We start from the raw sequence: 24,953 nt of genomic DNA, 5'->3' as shown, positions 1-24,953 counted from the left end.
GATGCCGCCAAAGCATGGCTTGATGAGCAGTGCAAGGTCTGCGCCTGGGAGCCTAACCGGCAAAAGGTGGCCTGCTGAGGCACAGCAGGGAACCTAACCACTAGGCCACCGGCCGCCGCCCTTGTGTTTGTAATTTGCATTCCTGATGACTAACGACGTTTCTTACGTTTATCGGTCACCTGGCTAACCTCTTTTGTGAAAAGCCTGTACAAGTGCCTTTTGCCCATTTTTCCATTGAGTGACCTGCCTTTTTCTTATTGATTTGTAGGTGTTAACAATATGTCACCTGGATACGAGTCCTTTGTCAGGTCTATCTCCTCCCATTTGAGTCACTTGCCTTTTCACTGTCTTGGTGATGTCTTTCGATGAGAAGTTCTTAATTTTAGTATAATATATTAATCTTTTCTTTTATTATTGGGGCTTTTGTGGTCTGTTAAAAACTTTTTCTACCTCCTTCAAGGTCACGGAGATTGTCTTCTATACTCCTTCTGAAAGCTTTCACAATCTGCATCCATCTGGAACTGATTTTTTCATATGGTGGGAGGACGAGGGTGGATATTTTTTTTCCATATGGGTATTTAATTGACCAGCCTGATTTATTGAAAAGATCATCATTCCCCAACTGCACCGCAGTGTCACCTTCGTCATAAACCAGGGGATTGTACCTGTGTGAATCTGTTCCTGGCACAGATATCTGTTTCTGTATCGAGTGATAACTCTTTTAGAAAATGCACCATAATAGAACTGTTCGCGAGGTGCCTTCGGAGCTGATGAAGTCCTTGCACACAGGGTGCTGTCTGCTGGTGGACCCTGGCTTGGGGTTGCTGACCAACTTTCCTTTCTCAACAGGATCTGTGAATGTTGGGGTTCACGGTGGACTCATTTGGCCAGAATGCCAGGCAGCTGGATCAGAGGCTCCTTGTGCCTGTGGGGCCCACACACGAAAGCCCTCTGGGCCTGGAGAGCGCCCACGTGGCCCTAGCAGCTGGGGCGGGGCACACTCTCCTCCCTGCATTCATTTCCCCTCCCTTTTCCAGTCCATGCTGACCCTGTGGAAACCTACACGCTGGCTCTGCAGGAGCATCTGGGGTCTGAGAGGCGGGCTTCCCACAGCAGTGCTCCCCTTGAGGGTCTGGGAGTGCAAAGTAGGGGCTGCGGCTGACCTCTTGCTTAGATCACTTTGCTTTGTGGAAAGGGATCGTGTGTTGATGAGCAAGTCTGGGAACCAGGGCTTCAGGGGCACAGAGGAGAGTGTCCCGGAGGCCCTGCTCTCCATGTTCCAGCAGAGGCGGGTGTGATGGCTCTGCCTCTCGGGGCCACCAGCCTGAGGCCTAACCTCTGGCACGTTCACTGGACGGGATGGGCACTGTGGGCGGCAGGGGGTGACTGGGAGGGTAGGGCAGGGAGGGCGTCAGGCGTGTGGGTTTCAGTGCCAGCTGTGCCGTGACCCAGGGGCCTGGTGGAGCTCTGCCCGCTCTGGGCCTCCACCTCCTCACCTTGGTCTCTCTGTGTTATGGATTAAATTGGGTCCCCAAAAGGCTATGTTGAAGTCTTACTCCCCTGTACCTGGGAGTGTGGCCTTATTTGGAAATAGAAGCTTTGCAGATATAATTATACTAGTATGAGCTCATTAAGGTGGCCCTAATTCACTCTGACTGGTGTCCCTATAAGAAGAGGCAGAGAACAGGGAGAAGACAGTCACATGGAGACAGAGGCGACATTGGAGTGACACTGCCACAAGCCAAGGAACGCCTGGGGCCACCAGAAGCTGGAAGAGGTGGGGAAGGGCCTTCTCTAGAGGCTTCGGAAGGAACATGGTGCTGCCGGCAGCTTGATTTTGGGCTTGCAGCCTCTAGAGCTGTGAGACAATACATGACTGTGGTTTTTCAGCCGCCCAGTCTACGGTCCTTTGTACCAGTGGCTCCAAGAAACCAGTACAAACCCTCTCTGGGCTTACCTTCCAGTCTGCCCTCCACCACGTCACTTTCCTGCTTGACACCGGCTCCTCATGACACTGGGCCAGCATCATGGATGCTGACGGCATCTCCCGTCTCACCAGCCCCAAATGAGTTCCTGGATCCTGACTTCCTCTCTCTTGCTCCTCCCACCTCACTTTGGGCACACCCAAGAGTCGCTCTGGCCAAAGGACAACTCAAGGGTCATCCTTGAGTCCTCTCCCTCGTGCCCAGATCAATCCAGCGACAAATTCTATCAGCTCTACCTCCAAAATGTATTTGCAATTATTTGTTTCCACCATGATCGCACTATTTTAAGCCTTCAACTCCTCTTTCTTGAACTACATGACAGCCTCTTGTGGTAGGTTGATTGCAAAAATGGCTGCAATCTTTTACTCTTTCCTGCATCCAGGCTCTTTGCAATGTGACTCAGCAGCTCCTTCCTTCTATAAGTGAAGTCTATTTCTCCACCCCCTAATCTGAGCTGACCTTGGGACTTGCTTTGGCCACTATAGACTCCAATGAGGTGACTGTGCCAGTTCTGAGCCTAGGCCTCGCACCTGTCTTGAAACCCTGCCACCACCGTGAGCACATGCCCAGGCTGCCTGTAGAAGATGATATGCATGGAGCAGAGACCAGCATCCCGGTCCAGGCCGTCCCGGACCAGCCAATCCTCAGCTAACCCATGCACCCAGCCTAGATCAGAAGGGCTGTTCAGAAGACCTGTGGAGCTGAGGAGTTATACTGTTTAAGCTATGTTTTGGGGTAATTTGTTCCAGAGACGTAGCTAACTGCTATACCTCCTTAAACTGTCACCGGCTGTCCCTTCTTCTCACAGTATTTTCTGCTCCAGAAGCCAGGGGAGCGGTTGTCGCCCTCCGCTTGTCTCCTGCTGCTGCTCAAAGGAGCTCCCAGCCCCAGCCCATCGTCCGCAGGGCCGGACAATCCCCCGACCCTCCTTCCTCACTCTACTTCAGCCGCCAGGACCCCTCGGTCCCAGGCCCTTGCTGTCACTGTCCCCTCTGCTGGGGCGGTGCCCCCTGGACCCACGCACGGCCGTGTCCCCTCCTCATGTTCACTTTCGCGTTTCCTCAGTGAGCCTTCCCCGACCGCTGGGGCCCCAGCTGCCCCGACCCCCTGCCCAGCCCCTCCCTTCATGCCATCATTTTATTTTCTCATCAGTTGCTAAAATTATTTTTGTTGTGGGCATATTGGTCTCCCAGTAGAATGTAAGCCCGTGAAGGTGAGAATAGTGTGTGTCTGTTCTCTGCTGTGTCCCCAGGAGCTGTAACAGTTCCTTGGATAGAGTAAGTGCTCAATAAATATCTGCTAAATGAATGAATGACCACCACAAAGGAAAAAAAACCTTGAAAACCCTTTGAAAGTGTCCGATCACCTGCCCTGCTCTGTCGGGTCTCCTCTGCACATGGGCAGAACGACCTGAAGGTTCCCCGGCACGCCGCGCTGTTCCCGGCCTCTGAGCCTTTGCCCACAGTCTTCCCTGGGCCTACCCTGCCCTCCCACATACAAACCCTGGTTTATTTATTCTTCAAAGTCTTCCCTTAGAGGGCTTGTCCTCCAGAAGCTTTTCCCTCTCTCCCCCACCCCCTCGCGGTCAGAGTCCTCCTCGCCAGCCCCCCTGAGGCACCCCGCGCCGTGGCGTAACTGGGTACCCCATCTGTAGGACCGTGTGCCCTGTGCGGGCAGACCTGGTCTGCTTAGCTGCTGTGTCGCTGGCGCCACCGCAGGGCCCGGTGGGGCTCAGTGAACATGTGATGGATGAGGGACGGGATAAGATCAGAAGCCAATGGACCAGACGATCGCAAGACCGGCTCTCTCCCCGGCTGTTGGGGATCCAGACCTGCGAAAGGCTGGCGAGAATGTGGCCCTGGGCAGACCTGGAGAAGCTGCTGTGGGGTGCGCTGGAGAGACCGCTGGGTGTTAGACACACAGACATTCTTCTGCTTGCCATCACCCTGACCACTCCAGGAGTGAGGAGGGCTCCAGATTAGAGGTCAGAACACTGGCACCTCCCCTGCTCCTCTGTGACATCAGAGGGGCTGGGTTTCCCTCTCCCTGACACTGTCTGGCATATGGGCCCCCGAATGAGTCGTGGAGGAAAAGCTGCTGTACGACTCCAGCCCTGCAGGAAAGGACTCAGGGGTCTTGGTGGGCCATGAGGGGAATACAGCATGCCTGCCATATAACACAGTTGGCGTGGGGGAAGAAAACAGATAAATGTAATCTGCATGTCGCCTCGAGGTCCCTCCTTGTTACCAGAAAGGAATCCCGACTTTGGTCCCTTGCCTTCTTAGAAGGCTGGGCTGGATCCATCCTTTGCCACTGCCTTTTAAATAGGGCTGTGATGCAGACACTGGAGAATGATCAAGCTGAACTGCGTGACAAAAAACTGTGGGAAAGCAGTCTGGACACGAAAATTCTCAGTGGTCACTGTCCTGTCGCACCGCTGCTGCTGATAGCGTACCCGACGTCCAGCTTTCAGGGCCATTTTGTCTGTTCATTCGTTCCTATTCCTCATCCTCCCTGAATCCGAATATTTATTAGACAGAGAAGACTGTCTTCTTCTCCCCTTCCGCAGTGGCTCAAATGGGAGAAAATGGGTTCAAAACGCAGCGCGAGAGAGGCAGAGCAGGCAGCCCGAAGGCGAGCCGCTGTGCAGGACGGCCCGGCGCTCCCTCATCCTGACCCCTGAGCAGCAATATGAAGCAAAGGCCTTGGAGGATGACGTTAGATTTGGGTTTTGAAAGTGCTGACACTTGGGGATGCTCGGAAAACACCTTTCCTTCCCCTTTTGGAAGAGTGAGTTCTCCCGCAGGGACAGGCGTTAGCTGCGTCGCCTGCAGCCGGCCCTGGAACTGGGCACGGGGTCCGCCGCGGTGCCGGGTCCAGGCGCACCGCTCTGACCGCCGGCTCCTCTGCGGGCTCTGCCTGCGCGCACTGGGCACTGGTGCCACTGGCGGTGGGTGAGAGACGGCTCTGGAACTCTCTGTGACTGCACTCTGACTCCCAAGGGCAGCGACCCAGTGGAGAGCACCACCCCCTCCAAGGGGCCCTTTGGAGCCTGGAGGAGGAGCGTGGAAATTCGAAAAGCTTATGAGGGGAAAATCTCGCCCTTCTAGTGTCTGGAGGCAGAAAGTGAAACTGGCCATCTGGGCCCACTGGAGCCGTGGCTGCCCACTGTGGTTCTGCCCTGGGGGTGGGCACTATCTCCTCCGAGCTCAGGAACCATTTGATTTGGAGGTTTACCATGAGGGGCCCTGGGTTTGGAATCAGCAGCTTTTCAACAGAGTTTGATTCAACAACGACATCCTCAGTTCTGGGGATCCCTTCTGGGAGAGCTGGGGGCTGGGAAGTCTGCTCCTTGTCCACCCAGGGGACTAAGGGAACAGCTCACATGTTCATTGATCTCTTCTGCATCTATGTCTGTGCTTCATGTTTCCATGCAAGCTCTCATTTCTTCTTCACAGCATCCCTGATCAGCAGGCTCTATTATTAGCCCCATTTTACAGATGAGGAAACAAAGGCACAGAGAGATAAAGTAATTTGCCAGAAGTCACACAGCTAGCAAGTGGGGCATTTGGGATTTGAATGTACTTGAAAAGCTTGCAGGGACCAGAAGGGCTTGTAACCTCAGCTGGCGGTTGCTCCAGGATGGGGAGGCAGCGTCTCTGAACAGTCCTGCGGGATTTGTGGGAGTCTCCATCATGCAAGAAGGCAGAATGGGGGACTAAGGTGAGGACACTGTTCTCATCTCAGCCCCGCCACTGCTCATCTGTGCGACTCGAGCAAGTTCGTTGCCCTCTGTGGCTCCTTTTCTTCAAGCGAGTTGTTTCCGTGTGCTGACAGAGGCCTCCGTCTCCCACTCCCCATCAGCTCCCGCCCTACATGCAAGAGGGCCAGTTCCACACAGAGCTGCATCCCGCACCGGTGGGAGGTGGGGTAGCGTGCAAAACCTGTGGTGCATGCATCCCCAGCCAGCCCTCCAACCCTTCGGCCCTCCCGAAGTCCCTCTGGGACTCTGGGCCTCCATTTCCTCCCCTCTCCCTAAGACCTTCTTCCTGCCAAGCCCTTTCTAAGGTGTGGTGTTTTGTCAGGGAGAAAGCCCACAGTGTCTCCCACGTTGGTTCTGGCTTGGATGATTTGGGCAAACACTATGTTACCACAATGATGGATGCGGTCTGCCGTGTTTTATGATCACTGTTGTCTACAAGGGACGCGCCAGGTGTGAAGGGCCGGGTGTGGCACGCCAGAAGACGGCTCTGGGGGCTGAGTCCCAGGGCAGAGGGAGCCTGAGGTGCAGGGAGAGGAGCTCCTCAGAGGGCAACGTTGCGGTTTTGGGAGAAGACCATTTTCGCGTCGATCTCTCCTTCCACCATGTGGGGGTGGATGTCCACGTTCATCCCCGCGTCCTTGCACAGCTTGAGCAAGGTGCGGATGTTGTTCTTGGACAGTCTCAGGTACCTGCGCCAGAAAGACAGAGGTCAGCCCAGGGCGGGGTCACTGAGCGCTGAACTTTGTGGAAAAGAGCTTAGATCGCGGCAGTGGCAGTGTAGGACCTCTGACGAGGACCGGCTCTCCAGACATTTCTGGAGCTGACAGAGATCTTATAAGAGAGTGGGACACCCACACAGTTGGTGGGAGCGTTTTTCGTTTTTTTGCAGGGGAGGACTCACCCTACCCTGACATCTGTCGTCAACCTCCCCCCTCCCCGCCCCACCACAGCCCCAGTACATAGTTGCGTATGGTTGTAAGTTCTCTATTCCTCTATGTGTCTGCTGCCACAGCATGGCTGTTGACAGATGAGTGGTGTGGTTCTGCGCCCAGGAACCGAGCCCAGACGGCTGAAGTGGAGCACACTGAGCTTTAACCACTAGCCCATCAGGGCTGGCTCAAGTGGGAGTTCTTATTGATATAACTTCTTTGGAAATTAATTTGGCAACATATACATCAAACACTGCCGAGCATCCCCAAAAAAGTTTATTATCTTTAGTTCAGTAACTCCACTCAGGCCCTCAACTTATTGCAAAAAGAGAAGTCAATGGAAAGAAAAGCTGTATAAAGGAAAGTGTTCATTTTGGGGTTATCAACAACAGGGAAATAAGAAATGCCATCAACAGAGGAACGATTAAACGCATAATGGAATATCCCTTTCAGTGACTCTTCTGCTAGCATTAAACGTCACTAGGAAGGAGGTGCAATGTGGCCATGACGTTATGTTGAGTGGCAGAAAAAACCAGGCTGCAAATTGCCAGGTCTTCCTCTCCTTGCTGCGATGTGTGTGTAATCTGAGTGATGCTGAGGGCTGGGAGAAATACAGGACAGTGGAAATAAAAGCTGAGCAAAATTGTAAGAATAGAGATGAGTATTTTCTTTTAATAATATCCAAAATTTAAAAAATTAGGTCATTGGTTTGAAATATTAGCTAAAGCCCCACAATTCTGCCTTACACTGAAGAAAGGAACAGATCCCGTCTCTACTGTGTGGCAGAGTGCGTGCCTCTGCCGGTCATATCCGATGGGCTCCTTATTCTACCATCAACATTGACCTTGGTCCAGCTTTAGGATAAGGAGGTAGGTAGGCCCCCTACACAGGCCACCTGCTGGTTGGTTACTTTGCTGAAGATAATGGGGGAGGGGCTGCATGTTGCTATAACCTGGGTTTCCTACCCATTGGGGATGGCTTCCCTTCTCCTTCAAGATCTGCCCAGAACTTACCTGTTTCTACAGTCAGCTCAGACCCTGCTTGCCAGCCCCACAGCTGGACAGCTCCAGCTTTGCTCCCTGACCAGCCCAGCCCTAGAGGGTCTCACACATATGTATGTGTGGGCACTCACTAAGATCCCATTCCGGACAATTTCATCCTTTCCTTGGATGTTTTCCTAATGGCTTGTCGGATGCCATCTCTCCAAATAGCCTGTCTCCCTCCTTGGAGGGTCGGGGCCCTGTCGAAATCTCTCCTCTTTCCACTGTGGAGCTCAGCTAGGCTGTCTATTGGCCAGAGTCAACTAGAACCCTCCATCAAATCTGAAAGCTAGAGTGAAAGTCTTCCAGCCACGGAAGCAGCAAGAGCAAGGAGCTCCCCTCGCCCGGGGAGACTGCCCGTCCACCCGTCAGCCAGTCAGCCCACTCCACCCATCCTTCTCTCAGCCAGCCAGGGAGCAGAGCGGGACTCCGTGATGGGGCGATCGGACGCCAGGCGTCTGAGGCTCTCTTACATGCAGGTGAGCTCACTGCTGTCACCTCTACAAGGACAACGACATCATTCTCAGTCCCGTTCTCTTCTCTATGAAGTTTCTGAACCTTGTCAGTTACATCTTTACACTCAAGGATAACATTGGGCTAGGGAGGGGTGCTTGGGTCTTGGGGTGGAAACCAAGCTGTTTGGTGTTGCTGAAAACTAGCAGGTCCTGATAAATAAGACACAGAACAAGAAAGAAGGGAGGCCTTTGGTAAGAGCAGTAAATTCAAAACGGCATCACACTTTGCTCAGGGTCCCTTTGGGAGTCAAGCCCCAGACACACACGGGGAGTCCCTGGGGATGGGGCTTCTCTCACCAGCAATTCAGGACCATTGTGTAAGTGATCTGTTAAGGAAACTTCCTGTAAAACAAGGCCAATTCCCTCTTGAATGATATTCATGGTTCCTATTGTGAAACAAAGTTTGAAATATTGGAAGGGTTGTATAAGTGTCCACAGGTGTGGCATCGAAATAGCAGCAGCCGCATGTCGTGTCCATCCCAGAGACGGCCCACGAGCGGGCGAGGCTGCTTGGAAACCCCACAGCTGCAGCCCTGGAGCAGCTCTCCGGGCCTCAAAGGCAGAGGCCACCCGCGCTGCGGCCACCCTCCCCGGTCCCCAGGCCTGGCCCCCAGGCCCCCCCGTGTCTGAGCCGCAGATGGTAGCGAGCAAAGCTCCTTGTCTCGGGACACCCCGCCCGACCCTCAGGACTGCTCACCGGCAGCTCAGCACCTCCTCTGGTTTCAGCATTTTCACCATCTCTATCTTGGGCTCAGTGCCCTTCTCCATGAGGCTCTTCAGCTTGCGCTCATAGGAGCTGTCGGGTGCCTTGACTACCCAGTCTCTCAGGAGGGTTGACCTCCGCTGGCCAAAGATAGTGTCCGGCAACGTGGGTTCTGTAATGCTTTGGCGACGGTACGGCATTGACCGCTGAGTGGACTCCAGGGCGATTGCATCCTTGATGTCTAGGTCTGAAATTGGACAGATGTCACCAGGGATTTAGATCCTGGTGGAGGTGAGGGGTGGGGTACCCAGGAAGGTGATGAGGTCTGGAAGACTGCATGGGCGTCAGACAATACTGTTCTGAGATATGGGGTCTTTTCAAGGCTTCCGTAGTTCTCCTTCTTAGCGTTTGTTGAATCCTTAATCATCTTTCCCTCCCTCCTTTCTTCCCAACTCCCTCCTCCTCCCTCCTTTCCTTTATTTCCTTTTCTCAATATTATCTTCCCTGCCTCTTCAGAGGGAGTTCACCTAAAGGGAACTTTAGCCTAGAGGGGGTAGAGGAGATCAACTTTGACCTGGGGTTTCTGTTTTGTTTTGTTTTTTTTTGCTGAGGAAGATTTGCCCTGAGCTAACATCTGTGCTGGTCTTCCTCTATTTTGTACGTGGGATGTTGCCACAGCATGGCTGACAAGTGGCATAGGTCCACACCGAAGATCCAAACCGGTGAACCCAGGCTCCCGAAGCGAGTGCGTGGAACTTAACCACTAGGCCTCAAGGCTAGCCCTGAGCTAGGTTTTTCAAGGACAAATAGTTTCTCAGATGAAAAAGGGAGAAAAGTATTGCAGGCAGAAAGAACAGCATGGATAGGCATTTATAACTGGTATGGTCAGTACAGAGAAAAGATTACCATTTTAAAAAATACGTTTTTCTAGCACACCAACAATCATACCAAATTTTATTAATCTTTGACTAGAATTTCTTGAGTTTTGCAGATATGCAATCATATCAGGGGAAAAATGAAAATATCTTCCTTCTAATATTTATGAAAATTATATGCTCTTCTCGACATAATGCATTTGACAGACTCTCCAAAACGATGTCAATAATGATAACGCAGGGCCGGCCGGTGCCGAGTGGGTAAGTTCACACGCTCCACTTTGGCAGCCGGGGGTTCGCAGGTTCGGATCCTGGGTGCAGACCTAACACTGCTCGTCAAGCCATGCTGAGGCGGGGGCCCACACAAAATAGAGGAAGGTGGGCACAGACGTTAGCTCGGGGACAATCTTCATCACACACACACAAAATAATATGATGATGATGCAGTCATGCTTCATTTTGTTTCTGATTTTAATTAAAATGATTCTAGCATTTCATCATGTAGAATGATGCTTATCACTATTTTGGGTAAATGTTTTACAATATTCAGCAGCTTCACCCCTAGTTTACATGGAGGTTTTATTAGTAACAATGGCTTGGTTCTATTTATTGCTTTCCCATCATCTACTGATATGATCATATGGTTCTTCCTTTATTTTCTTGATGTAATAAATTATCCTGATATTGATAACCAAACCATTCCTAACATACTGCAATAAATCCCACTTGGTCATGGTGTATTATTCATTATTCATACATTAACATATTGATATATTTTTATACATTGTCTATTTGCTAAAATTTTTAATATTTTTGCAAGATTGGCCTACGTTTTTGTATAATATATTAACATCAAGGTTATGATAGCTTGTTAAATTAACGTAGAAGTGTCTAGATTTTAAATGGTCTGCAGTAGTTAAGTAACATTGGGATTATTTGCTCTTTAAAGGTTAGATAGAACCTGGTGTGAAACCTTTCGTCCTGGTGCCTTTTTTAGTGCTCCTTATTGTATCAATTTTGATAATTTGTAGCATGATAGGAAATTTTCCATTTCTGCTGGGTTTTCAAATTTATTGTATAGAGATGCATGTAGTATTGTATTGTATTCAGTTGATGTATTTGTTATCTTTGCTTACTTGTCCTTTCTCATACAAAATCTTATATGTTTTTACTCTCCTTTTTAACAAGGCTCATGATAACTTCACATTGTCTGTCGCTTCCTCCAGCCTCAGTGGGCCCTGTCTGACATGGAGTTTCCCCTTGGGAGCTGGAATAGATGGGGATCCCTGAATCGCAGCCTCTAGAACTGGGGCTGGCCGGGTGGAGGCCCCTCGGGCCTTGCAGTGTGCGCGGATGGAGCGCAGCACGTGTGGGCGCGGCCTGCTTTTTCAAAAGGCTGGCTTTGAATGTATCCTTTTAACTATTTTTTATCTTGTATTTCTTTAATCTCAGCTGGTATTTAATGTATTAATTCTTGCTTCATCATATTAATTACTTCTATTCTTATAAATTAATAAAAGTCTTCTTTTTTAATTTTTTGTTTTATAAAGACAGGAACCATTACTTTTAGTTCTTACTGTAAATTTTCTTCTGAGCATAGATTTTGCCTTCATCCCATAGGTTTGGTATGAAACAGGCTTGTTTTCATTAGTTTTTTCTTTGCTATAAGGGTATTTTAGGAGCCTGTTTCTTAATGTTCGACTGTTAAGTTGGGGGTAGCTTTTAATTTTATTTGTAATTATTACTTTAGGATAATGTAGATGATCCTAAAATATTTATTTTTTTGAGTGTTTCTGTTTTCTTTGTGGGGCTACATTGATTATTTTTGTAAATGTTTTTTGGTGATATAAAAATGTCTGTTCTCTATTCAATTATAATGTTATTGTTTGTTAATTGCATTGATAGGTTTGTCTATGTACTTCCTATTATTTTGTATTTAATCTATCTATTTGGTTCTGAAAGAAGTGTATTAAAATCTCCCATTGTAACTATATTTTAATCAGGTTCTGCTTGCTTTTCTAAACATTTATCTGTTTAGCTGCTATATTTTTTGGTGCATGTAGGTTTATGGTTATTATTTATTCTCTTTACTGTTTTAAAATATCCCTCTTTTACCCTCTCTGTTGCTTACAGCCTTAATTCCACCTCATCTGCTGGCATTTCTTATCTCTTTGCCTATCCTTTTATTTTCAATCTTTCTATATTACCTTGTATTAAGTGTGTATCTAGATTTTGATTATAAACCAATCATTTCCATATTTGGTGCCTCTGCTCTCTTCTAGACCATTTTCTGCAGATGAAGGGACATATGGCTGAGAAAGTCCTTCAATATTTCTAAATCTGCAAGTATCGTTTATTCCTTCTGACAGTGACTTACGTGTGGGCTCGGGACAGGATTATGCAATTGTAGGTCTTCACTCTTGGCAGTCGGTAGGTGCCATTTCACTTCCAGGTTGATTCTAGTGTCTTTTTCCTTTGTAAGTAAATTGTGCTTCCTGTAAGCTTGCAAGCTTTCATCAATAAAGTTTGGGAATTTTACCAGGATAGGTCAGGGAGAATGAGTCTAGAGCTCCTACAGTTACATAAATGGAGGGACAGCAGCCTGGAGAGAGGCTGTGACTTGCCCAGGTCTCATGAGTTAGTGGCTTAATTGGGATTTTTTTTTTTTTTGGTGAGGAAGATTGACCCTGAGCTAATATCTGTTGCCAATCATCCTCTGTTTTGTATGTGGTATACTGCCACAGCATGGTTTGAGGGGTGGTATGTAGGTCTGTGCCTGGGATCCGAACCCCCAAACTCTGGGCCACCAAAGCGGAGAGTGCGAACTTAACCGCTACACCACTGGACTGGCCCCTTAATTGGGAGTCTTTATGTCCAGTATGTTGTTCTGAACTGACAGCTGGTCCCTAATAGGGTGATAGAGTCAGATGGCCTTAGAAGTCCCTGTTTGTGCATGGTGGAAATTGATGCTATGTTTCAGAAAAATCACGAGCTGCACATCTTGACACAAATGGGAAACCCCTTGGGGAGAGGGCCGTAGGCTCTCCTGAGGCATCTGATCCTCTTCGGGGTCAAGGCAGGGCTCACGTAGGAAAGAATAACAGTGTAAATGGTGACGATAACTATACATGTCAGCTAACATCTGTTGAGTGAGTTGTGTGCCAGGCAGTGTGCAAGGGGCTTTCTAGGGAGGGGGCACTACAGTCTTGCAACCGTGTCATGTCCATTTAAAAACTGAAAAAGTTGAGGATCAGAAAGATTTAGTCATGTGCCCAAGATATCATAGCTAATTAGTAGTGGGTCCAGGAAGATGTGAACCCAGGTTGTCAGTGCCTTTGTCTGGGAGCCTGTCCTGGCTACCCTCTTGGACAAAAATGCCCCCCATTCCTGAGTTTGTGGCTGAACAGAGAGGTTAGATTTCTGGTGGGCTGTGTTTGGGACTCCAGGACTGACTCTGTACTCATGGAGACGGAGGGGGTGATTGCCCTCCAGCCCTCAGCGTTAGGAATGCACCCTTGCCCTGGCATCAACAGAATGCCCAAGGCGTAGGTGGCCAGGGAGAGAAAGCCAAAGGAACTCCCGTTTCCGTCTAGCTGCACAGACTTTGTCAAGATTTGCTTTGGAAATACATTCCAAATGCTTTCCCAGGATCTTTTACTGGCCATAGTCAGAGTGACCTTTTTGAAATTAAAATCCAACTTGGTAGCTTCCTTCTTAAAATTTTTCAGTGACTTGCCATCACATTCGATCAGGTTTAGGTTTTGGAAAGGCTGATCTGAGACTTCTGCTTTCAGCCCAGATGGCATAATAGGGGCTGCATTTATCCTTTCACCTTGAGCAGTCAAAGAGTGGGGCCTGAAAACAGCAGTTTTCAGACATTGGATAACAGGCAACAAGGGCAGTGAGCCTTGAGAGGCAGACAAGTGAGGTGAGCCCATGACGGCCCCACCAATGGCTGGAAAAGGCTTCCAGGCAGTGGTACGGGCAAGGGAAGGGTGGGCAGAGCCTGGTGGTGGCCCTGAGCTAGGAAGGAGAGCAGACCATTTAGATGGGCCAGGGCAGCTGGGAGTCACAGGGCAGATAGCCAGGAGAGAGTGGCATGGAGCTCTCAGGAACTCTCCAAAGGCTCCTCTCTGCTGAGGACTAATTAGCACACGCAAGAGAGGGAACGACACAGCACTGGTAGCCACGACCACTCAAAGAGCATTGTGAATATACTCTGTGTGCTCAAGAAGGCTTGAGCCTGTTAAGGAGAGTCACAGAAGACTAAAACTCACCCAAACTGAAGTTCTAGAGATGAAACTACGCTGCCTGAAGTGAGAAACACATTGGATGGGATCAACAGCTGACTAGGCATTGCAGAAAAGACTAGTGAATTTGAAGACAGAGCAACAGCAACTATCTAAAATGAAACACAAAGAGAAAAATTGGGGGAAAAAAACCCCAGTGAGCTGTGGGACTTCAAATATGTGTAATTGCAGTGCCCAAAAGAGAAGGGAGAGAGTGGAGACTGAAAAAAAAATTTGAAGAAATAATGGCTAAAAATATTCCAAATTTGATGGAAACTATAAGCCAAGAATCTCAACTAACGCTAAACACAAGAAACACGAAGCAATTGACACTGGGGCGGATCATAATCAAACTGCTTAACAAGAAAGGCTTCAGGGCCGCCCTGCGGCCTCGTGGCTAAGTTCGGCGCACTCTGTTTTGGCTGCCTGGGTTTGCAGATTTGGTTCCTGGGTGTGAACCTGCACCACACGACAACCATGCTGAGGTGGTGACCCACATACTAAAAAGCAGATGTTAGCTCAGGGCAAATCTTCCTCAGTTAAAAAAACGCAAAAAACAAACAAAAAAACCCCCAAGAAAAACAAACACCTTCAGAGAAGGAAAAAGATACATCACAGAGGAACATTAATCAGGACAGCCAAGTTCTCACTGGAAACACTGCAAGCTGGAAGACAGAAGAGTGTTTCTGTAAGGTACTGAGAGAAAAAAGCTTGTCAATCTAGAATTCTATACTCAGCCAAATTATCTTTCAGAAACAAAGGTGAAATAATGGCCTTTTCAGACATACAAAAGGTGAAAGAATTTATCACCAACAAACCCACACATAGGAAATGTTAAAGGAAAATCTTCAGGCAGAAGAAATGAATCCAGACAGAAATCTGGGCCTGTGTAAAAAAATGAAGAGCCCTGAAAGTGTTAACTGTGTGAGTAAACATAAAAATCTCTTTAAAAGAGAGTTGCTTAAAGTAAAATTAATAACAACATATTGTGGGGTTTATAACGTAAGAATAAATGTGATGTGAGGTGGTAGCAGCATGAAGGCTGGGACAGGAGAAGTAGAAGCATGCTCTCGTTGGTTCCTCATGTTCTACGTGAAGCGAGAAGGAAGGAAGGTGGGACAAGGCCAGGATGGATCCTGCACACTCTGGGCAACCACAGAGATGGCGCAAAGGGGTTATAGCTCGTAATCCAGCAAAGGATATGAGCCTGAATCACAAAAACACTCAGCCCAAAGGAGGACAGAAAAAGAGGAAAGGGGAGCAAAGAACAGGGAAACAAGTTAGAAACTAACATGTTGAAACTCAACCACCTCAGTGATCATATTCTGTGTCAATGGTCTAACTGTCCAAAGGAGAAGGTTGAAATTGCCAGATTGGATTTAAAAATCAAGACTCAATCATCTGCTGCCTAAAAATTCAGTTTAAATAAAAAGACGCAAACAAGTTAGACAGGCCAACGTGATAGCCAAGAGGAGGAGAGCTGTGGGGCCTTTGATAGTGGAGGAAGATCAGGAATAAACTAAAACAATAGGAGTGGAAATGGAGAGGAAGGGAAAGAGATGAAAGACACAAAGATGGTGCTGTCTCCAGGACCCAGTAACTGGTCATGAATGGTAACTGGTGATGAGGCGTAACTGGTCACAAAGGGTAGCTGGTTATGAGGGGTAACTGGTCATGAAGGGTAGCTGGTCATGAGGGGCAACTGGTCATTAGGGGCAACTGGTCATGAGGGGTAACAGCTCATGAGGAGTAACTGGTCATGATGAGTAACTGGTTATGAGAGGCAACTGGTTGTGAGGGGCAACTGGTCATGAAGAGTAGCTGGTTGTGAGGGGTAACTGGTCATGAGGGGCAACTGGTCATGAGAGGTAACTGGTCATGAAGAGTAACTGGTTGTGAGTGGTAACTGGTCATGAAGGGCAACCGGTCATGAGGGGTGGTGGCAGAGGCGACTTCCAACTGGGGCCACGCTCTGGGCCAACGCTAGGCCCTGAGATGGTGCATACGAGGGGGCGTGTGGATCTGTGGAGCCTGTAGACACTAACATTGGGAGTTGGGCATGTAGAGGGAGCCTAGGAGAGAGGGCTCTCTGGAGATTTAGATTTGAAATCATCAGACCGTGGGTAAAGCCATACATTTGAATAGTGTCAGCCAGGAAAAGTGTATAATGGGATGACAATGGCAGTGCTAATCAGAGGGGAATTCCGAGGGGAAACTTTGGTATGGGAGGAGGGAAAAAAGGAAGGGTGATTAGTAGCGACTTAGAAACATATGAGATTAATAAATTAAATAGGAAAATATACAGAGAAGCCTTATGGAAAATAGACAAAGCAGGAAAGAAGCCCACCAAACTGGAAAATTCTGCATCCTTCGTTCATAGAAATGAGGAGACGCAAGACCACAGCTGTAGCTTAACCATCTGGTTTCTCTCACTGCCTTGGGTCTGGTTGGGCCCACCTAAACGTTGTGCTGGGGGGAGGACAAGGACTCCACACTCCTCCTTGTGGGTTGAGCCCTCAGAGGGGACTGAGGGGGCAGTGACAAAGGAAGGGGGGCACAGATGAGATGCCCTCGGGGGATTCACGGGGGAGAGGCCGTAAAGGAGAGAAAGGAGCCCCTCACCGTGTCAGTGTGGCAGCAGGCTGCTGCCCCCGGATGTGGCAATAAGATAGTCAGTGGAGGGCCAGGGATGGCATCTCAGTGATTTAAGGGGAGTGAAGGGAAATTTTTGTGAAAATGAAGTGAGATGCTGAAAGTGAGCCTGTCTGCTTTGAAAAGCGAACACTGGAGTGGAGTGGTCACTGTTCTTTCTTTTAGCTTTGAGGTTCTGGAGCCCGAGACAGTACAGTTCATTCATTCAGGACACTCACAGTGTTTTGCAGATTTTGATTTTGTGGCCATCACAACACTGAAAACATGGAAGAGGGGGAGTTGTGACTGCGTAGACAGTGTCACATTCCAGTCCTAGAGGTGGTGGGGGATGTCGCCCCCAGGTCACACAGAATTGTGGTGTTGAGAGTGGAAGGGGCTCGCTCTGCGGACAGGGAATGCAGGACGCCCACGGGGTCTGGTTCTTGACAAGGATGCCAGTGATTCGGGCGCTGAGTGGGGCTGGGGGAGGCTAGACCCCGATGTCTCGGTCTAGCATACTCTTCCTCGAGCTGCCTTATCTCCTCTTGGACTCCTGCTGTAGCCTTAACTGGCTCCATGCCCTTCCTGGGGGCTGTGTTATCTTAAACTTGACTCCCAAACCAGATCCTCCCCAAGCCTTTTGGGCCTCTTGTCAGCCTGCACAGGAAGCTCCCCCTACTGCGTCCAGGCTCAGCCCTGCCCCGGTCCTGGATGCCACACCTGGCCGCCCAGCGGCTTCCTGGGGTCCGAGCTCCAGACGCACTTGGGCTGCGCTGAGCACCTGCTGCCCCCCAGTGGCCACTGGCTGTATTAGATCAGGAAAGAGAACTGCTGTCCAACAGGGTGGCTTTGTCTTGGGGGAGCGCAGGGGACTGCAGAGGACCAAGTGGCTGCTGAGTCAGCCTGCCCGCTGGCATCCTTGTGCGCGAGGTGAAAAGAATTATTTAGTCAACTGGTATGAGAGTTTCTCTTAGGAAAGGAACTGCCTTTGTTTGGGAAAATACCTGGCTAGACTACTTTGAGTGTGGAAAGAGACAGTGAAACAAAGCGATCCCTCCAGGTGAAAAGCCAGCGGGAATGGGTGGGGTGGGGAAGGCAGAGGCTGGAGGAGAGGAGAGGAGAGGAAGAGGGGGAGTGGGAGGACCAGGACTAGAGTGAGACAAGGAGGTGCCCGGGGACAGATTTAAGGAGGTGCTGGCCCTCAGGCTCACCCAAGTACAGTGTCGACACCTGAGCCTGAGTGCCTCCTTAAATCCTGTGCCCTGGGTGCCTGGCTGGGCTCACTCTGGCCTGGGTCCTGGATTTGAGCAAGACATCTGGAGGCTGCCCCTGCAGGGAAATGTGGGGGTCTCCTGGCGGCAGGGGACAAGGACTTTGAAGAACAAGACGGGCTCATAATTGATTTCTGATTTGTTTGCTGTATGACTCTGTGATGTGATTCTTTCTCTTTGCTGCCCCCACCCTTCAGTAGAGTCTGCGTACACAGGCTTCGTGTGAGAGGTGTGGGGAGAAGCGAAGGAAGCATGCTCTGTGTCTGGTTGGCAGGGGCGGGGAGAAAGGAACAGTGTAGAAAGCGATGTGAGACCTACAGATGCTCAGGGTCCCAGCAGACCAGGACTTTGGAGCCAGATGTGACTCTAGAGTCACAGGAAACTGGAGAGAGGTGTGGGGCTTCCTGCAGGGCATAAGTCCATCTAGCTTTGCTTTTTTAAATAACCGTTTGTTTTGGAGTTTAGATTTACAGAAGAGTTGCAAGGATGGTGCAGGGAGCTCCCATGTACCCTTCCGTCAGTTTCCCCTGACGTTAACATCTTACATAAACAGGGTACATTTGTCAAAACTGAGAAATTAACACTGGCACATTATGGAGCCTTTTTGGATTTCACCAGTTTTTCCACTAAAGTGTTATTCTATGATCAGTCCAGGACCCTGAACTGCGTGTAGAGCTGGTCATGTTTAAATCTGACAGGTGTGACGGCAGTGCGCTTACACTGGCTTTGGTGTCTTACATGAAAAGGAGAAAGCATTTTCTTGTGAACAATGGGGACATTTTTGTACAGGAGAACTGCAGCCCCTGCTTGAAGGCTCTTGTCCACACTTCCTTTGGGTTAATGGAATTGCCTCCAGAATTCTCTTTGACCATACCCCTCCACCCCAGAGGCCGGGCACAAGAAGCGTACCTGTTTCTCCAACGGCGCGGTCCGGCCCTCCTGAGAAGTTCAGCACGTGTTTACTCAGAGTCACCACTCGCTGACAGTGTTGAGCACACTCTGTGTCAGGCTGAGTGCTTTCCTCGCCTCATCTCACTAACGCGCCTCAACTGTACTATGAGGTAGGTCATCTTATTGTCCCATTTTATAAATATGAAAACTGGACCCCAGAGATGGCGTGACTTGCCCAGGAATTATACAACTCTGAGCTCAATACAGAGTGTGGAGCCAGGATTCGAACCCAGGCCGTCTTGGGAGGTGGGCATCTGGCAGAACCTGAGCCGACCTCTTCTTGGGGAGGAGCAACACCTGGCAGGTTTAAGGCCAGCAGGTGTGGTTCCTTCTGTAACTGACAATGTCACAGTACCTAAATCAATTAGATAATTGGGACGCAGAAGGTTGATGTCACCAAAATGGCTTCAGGAACCTGGGTACACTATGCTGGCTTCTGAGAAGAGCACACGCATGTGTGGGCCAAGCCTTGACATCCCCCTGCCTCGTGTCCAGGCGACATCCAGCTCGCAGTGTGATCCCTAAAGAGCCATGGAGGGCTCCTGCGTCCACAGTGGCTGGGTTGATGTGGATGCTACTGCCCTAAGAATGGTGTGAGCTCTTGGTCCCTCTGAGAGGTGGGGGACAGTTCCCGGTCCTGGGGCCAGGATGCTTTCCTCACCAGATTTCCTGGCGCTGTCCCTGGTGTAGTTGCCCGGGACTGTGCTGAGGCGTTTTCCCTTTGGCTCCGCTCCGTAGGGCCTTCGGTACCTGGCGGAGTTCTCCTTCTTCTTGGTGCTTTGCCCTGTGGCCTTGGAGGGGAGTGGAGAGAAGGATGTACAGGAGCGTGCCTTCCCCCGCGGCGGGGGCTTGTCGGGTGGGAGCTGGATGGGGCAGGTGATTACTGTGAGCGTTAGTCTGGGGCAGGAGCGGAGCCTAGAGCCTTAACACATTTTTAAAAAGTGGCCAGTGTGCAGGAGCGGGGTGGGCACCCCTCGGCAGCGTGGGGAGCCGGGTGCGGGTGGGGCGGGTGGGACGCCGAGCGGCTGTGTCACCTGGTCAGAGAACGACACCTGGCGGTTCCCACCCTGGGGCTTCGGGACGCTTTTGCCTTTCTTTTCTTCCTTCCTCCTTGCTTTAAAAGGTGTCGCCATCTTGGGCTTGTGCTTCTGAAAGGACAGGGAAGAGGGCGCTGTGGCTGCCCCGCGGGGCGCAGACCACCATCCGCCTCCAGAGCGGCGATGGGACGCTCCCCTGAGTGGGCTGTCCCTCCCTCCACCCCGCTCTGGTGCTCCTGTCCTCCCCTCACTGTCCCTCTGCCTCCAGGCACCCCTGGTGGCCATGTCATACCGCCCCCAGAACCATGTTCTAACCCCCAAGGCTAATTGTCCCTCTCCACCTCAGAATCCATCACTAGCTCCCTATCACCCCCCTGCAGGGCCTACCCCCAGCCTGGCAGGAACTCCTCCCAGCCCCTGCGTGGCCGTTCTAGCTGTGACTTCCCTGCCATGGCCTCCAGTCTGGAGCCACAGGAAGGCTGCCCTGTCTTTGAGTCCAGCCAGGACTCTCCCTCTGTCCCAAGAATGCCCTCCTTGCCGCACCCCCACTCCATCCTGTCTTCCCAGAGCTGTCATCACAGCTCACCTGCCTTTCTCCGCCCCGTGCTCCTCGCGGCCTGTCTAGGGCTGGCGTGCGTGCCTTGCATGGACTTCCCTATGCCCTCCTGGCCTCGCCTGCCCGGGGAAGGCAGGCAGGAGCACGGGCTCACTAGGGAGCTCCAGGGTCTGGGGACAGGGACCCCCGGGCCAGTATCTGAAGCATCTTGGGGAAAAGCCGAATGGACTGGGTCTCCCCTCCGCTGTGCCGCGGGTGGTTGTGGGGAGATGAGGGCCGAGCCTGGTTTCCAGGTCAGGCTGCCAGGCTTGGGATCCCGTCTGTTGTTTAGTGGCCGAGCAACCTTGGGCAAGTGACAGCTCTCTCTGTGGCTTGTTTTCTTATCTGAAGATGGGGACAAGAGTGGGACCTACCTCACAGGGTTACTGTGAGGAATAAATGAGTCACCATGTGGAAGTGCAAGCCTTCCATGAATGTTGGCTATATCCTGTGGGGCAGAAGAAGTGTTTTGAGGAGCCGGTCGGGTGTGTGGGAGAAGCTGCCCAAGGTGTGCGTGTGGCCGTCTAAGGAGGGGGCGCTGGTCGATCTCAGGGTCTTGTTTGGCTTAGTGAGGAGATGGGGTGCAAGTTGGGGGCAGGGCTGAACCTTCAGGCTGAGGAGAGAGGCTAAGGCCAGCTTCTCCAGGGGTGCCTCCTCCTGCCTTCCCCCTACAGCCTCAGCCTCTCCTCAGGAGTCGCCTGAGTCCGAGACCTCCGGGGGCGTCCCCCTCTGTCTCAGGAGCTTCCTTTAACACCCAAATGATTCTGGGAGAGATCACAGTGCTTGAAGACTTAACTGCATTTTCAATTTAAATTTGTTCCCACCCTGGGTCCAAAATTATTTACAATAAAAGCCGCATATAAGGTAAAGCTGTGAGCACATTATTGGAATATAACCCTTGCGAGGAGCCACGGGACCACACGTGTTCATTGCAGATGTGGATATAATTTCTGTAATTGACACTGAGCTCTGAGCAACCCAGCAGTCAAGCCCTTACCCCTTCCAAAAAGTGGGGGGCGGGGGTGCTATCTGTCAATCTTAGCACCTCCGTGTAAGACGTGTCTCAGCACTCTGATGGAATGCACACTCCAGATCCCACCGTAAATGATAAGGAGCCACATAACAGCACGGAGCTTTCCTGAAAGGCAGCGAGTGATGACCTGGGCGAGGCAGAGACCGCAGAGGTGGCTGTGGGAGTCAGCCCCACACGGCCGTGAGCTGGGGGACTGGATAGATCAGAGTTTGAGCCCTGGCTTGGGCTTTAATTAACTCCATGAGCTCAAGCAAATTACTTCTCTTCCCCTCAGCTTCCTGGTCCTCAAGCGGGGGCTCAGAAGGGCGCCCGCCTTGCAGCCTCGGGGGAGCGGTCGACGCGGGACCTCACTGCAGGGCTGAGCACAGGGCCCAGCACGCAGGAAATGCTTAAGAGAGGTTAGCGTCATCATTCGTAAGGCCATTTTTCACCCATTTTCCTCTGGGGGCCAGGGGATTCGAGGTCAGGTGGCATCTCCTGTGGAGGAGACCACTTTCCAAGGGCATGGCTTGATTCTCTGTAAGGGGGACTCTGGGGGAAACAGAGGCAAAATTGGTTGCCATACTTCCTGGAGAAAGAGGGAAGCATGGTGCTATAGACTGAATGTCTGTGTCCCCCAAAATTCATATGTTGAAATCCTAACTCCCAATGAGACGGTGTTAGGACGTAGGGCCTTTGAGAGGTGACTAGGTCATGAGCTGGAGCCCCACGAATGGGACTAATGCCCTTACAGAAGAGGCTCCAGAGAGCTCCCTGGCGCCTTCCATCACGGATGGGACAACGATAAGGAGCTGGCTGTGAAGCAGGAAGAGACCGTGCCGGCTGGCACCTTGATCTCGGACTCCCAAGCCTGTAGAACTATGAGAAATAGATTTGTGTTGTTTATAAGTCACCCAGTCTGTGCTGTTCTGGTTTGACAGCCCAAATGGACTAAGACCAATGGGTTAGAGCTAGTTCTGATGCAGCGGAGAAAGGAGGAGCTCCGTAGGAGCCCCAGTGGAGATAATGGCAGTGATGACTGAGTGCCCTGTGACCCTGGAGCCATAAGGAGGACAGGAGTATCTGGGGACAGTGGGAAGGACCCATCCTGCCAAGCCTAGACGCTACTGCCCCTCAGTCCTTCTCGAACACCGACCAAGACGACCTCAACATTTCCCTCACCTTGACTGAACTAGACAGGTTTCATCCTGACTCTAGGTCTGTCATCTTCCTTTTCTTTTCCTTTAGAAAACTTACACTGTGAATTCGTTCTCTGCCCCTTAGAGATGTAAATGTTTTCCTAGCCTCTTGCCAGTTTTAAAATCCAGGAAAGTTTTCCTCAAGGACCTGGGAGCCATCCCTTTAAAATGTAACCATCGCGAAGGATAGGGCCCTCTCCCAGCCTCCTGGGGCAGGAGCGTAACCACATAAGCGACAGTTAGTCAACAGGATGTCCTCGCCACACCGACGGCCTCCCCTCACACCTCCGGTGCTTTTCTACTAGTTCACCCGGTGCTTGGAGACCCTCGTGCCTTTTGTTTCTCGGGACTCGGGGTCCCTCCCTCCCTGCGGCAGCCTGGGATGGAGTCTTCCTCCCGGCCTCCTTGGCAGCCACACCTGGAGACCTTGATGCTTCTTCCCCCGCCTCCGCTCCAGCCACTCCAGCACCCGCGTGAGGTCGGACATCCGCCTCTCCTCAGCGGTCCTCCACATGGACTTCCTCTCTGAGGGCATCGCGTCCCTCGGGTCCTCGGGTTTCTCTGACATTTTGGCGTCTTGCTTGTGCCTTGGTCGGGAGGTGGCCTACACTCACTTGGTTGACTGTCTGCCTCTGCTTGCTGGCCGGGTGACCCAGACGGGAGGGTGTGGCCTCTAGGGTGAACTTCAAGGGCGGAGTTGGGCCAGCGGCTGGGATATTGGTCTTAAAGGCTGGGAGGTCTTGGGGGTGATTGTGAGGTCACTGTGGGCTGGCCCTTGGGCTCAGAGTGGAGTGGGACACTGGCTTCCCCACGTGGCCACTGCCCCTCTTGCCTGCACACTGCCACTGCCTCCTTTACGGCCCCTCCACCTCCGCTTCCACAGATATCTTCCTAAAACAGAGGTCAGCTCATGTCACTCCTGCTCTCAAAGACCTTCCATGGCTCCCTGTAGCCTGTAAAATAATCTAAATTTCTTAGTTTGGCATCCAGGCTTTCCACAATGTACTCTAATTAGAATGAAGCTTTTAAAGGCTCAATTACTTCTATATTCATTAAACAAGTAGCTATCAGATGCCTAGTATGTGCCAAGCATGGTGCTGGGACTCTAATGCAAGATAAAAACCTAGACTTCCTAAACGTATGGGTCAGTGGGAAAGACAAGACAGTCAAATAATCATTCTGTGAATCCATAATGACAAATGAAGATGAGTGCTCTGAAGGAAAGGAATGTAATTCTCTGAAAGCCTGTGACCGCAAAACTAGACTTGGATTGGGTGATGAGCTTGGAGCTAAAGGGTAAGTAGGCTTCCACAGGGCTCTGGGCCAGAGGGATGAGCATGTGCAAAGGCCCTGAGGCAAGATGGAAGCATGGTACACTCGAAGAACAGAAGTCCAGGGTGACTAGAGTACCAGGTAGTGAGAAATGATGCTGGAGAGGTGGGAAGAGGCCAGACCAGACAACCTTGGAGGTCACAGATTTGCTCAGATTGGGAAGGAAAAGGAAAACAATAAAGGGATTCAAACAGAAGGGACAGAGTGACATGAGCAAGCTTCCTTTTTTGCTTTAGTAAACTTTTATTGAAGGAAACTCTGTATACAGAAATGTGCCAGAATCACAAATGAAGACCTCTGTGTAACCAGTACCCAGAATTCCCTCTTATGGCCCCACGAGTCACCACCTCCCTCCCAGGGTAAACACTATCGTAACTTCTAACTTCATAGATTTGTCTGTTTGAGTTTTACATAAAAGAATCAAACATGCATAGTCTTTTGTATCTTGTCTTCATTCATTTTATAATATATTTTCAGGATTTTGGCAATGAATTCATTTAGACTTTGAGTATGTGGAAATGTCCTTCTTTTACCTTCATTTTTGCAGAAAGATTTGTTGGATAACAGAATCCTTGGTTAGCAGTTTTTCAGCACTTTGTAACATCATTTCACTGCCTTCTGCCTCCATCGTAGGTATGGAAAGTCCACTGTTAATCGTATTGTTGCTTTCCCAACATGAGTCATTTTCTCTCTGTTTTTGTCTCTCAGCTGTTTCTTATGATGTGTCTAGATGTGGATCTTTTTGTATTTATCCTACTTGAGTTTTGTTAAACTTTTTGGATAGGTATTTAATGTTTTCCATCAGATTCTGGAAGATCTTGGCCAT

General features: G+C 50.4%; 1 protein-coding gene across 1 annotated transcript; it reads right to left on the bottom strand.

Annotated features, from left to right (window-relative positions):
- Window positions 1–6,289: 6,289 nt before the first annotated feature.
- C28H16orf78 (chromosome 28 C16orf78 homolog) lies at window positions 6,290–23,363 on the bottom strand. Its single transcript, XM_070500709.1, has 6 exons — window positions 23,222–23,363; window positions 23,081–23,088; window positions 19,969–20,100; window positions 19,614–19,722; window positions 8,930–9,182; window positions 6,290–6,437 (listed from the first exon to the last, which is right to left on the bottom strand). Exons 1-6 carry the CDS (start codon window positions 23,361–23,363, stop codon window positions 6,290–6,292), a joined length of 792 nt encoding a protein of 263 aa, XP_070356810.1.
- Window positions 23,364–24,953: the final 1,590 nt, after the last annotated feature.

This window comes from Equus asinus, chromosome 28 (assembly GCF_041296235.1).
Source record: "Equus asinus isolate D_3611 breed Donkey chromosome 28, EquAss-T2T_v2, whole genome shotgun sequence".
In the NCBI taxonomy this organism is placed as follows: Eukaryota; Metazoa; Chordata; class Mammalia; order Perissodactyla; family Equidae; genus Equus; species Equus asinus.
This window is presented reverse-complemented; position numbering and strand designations above follow the sequence as displayed.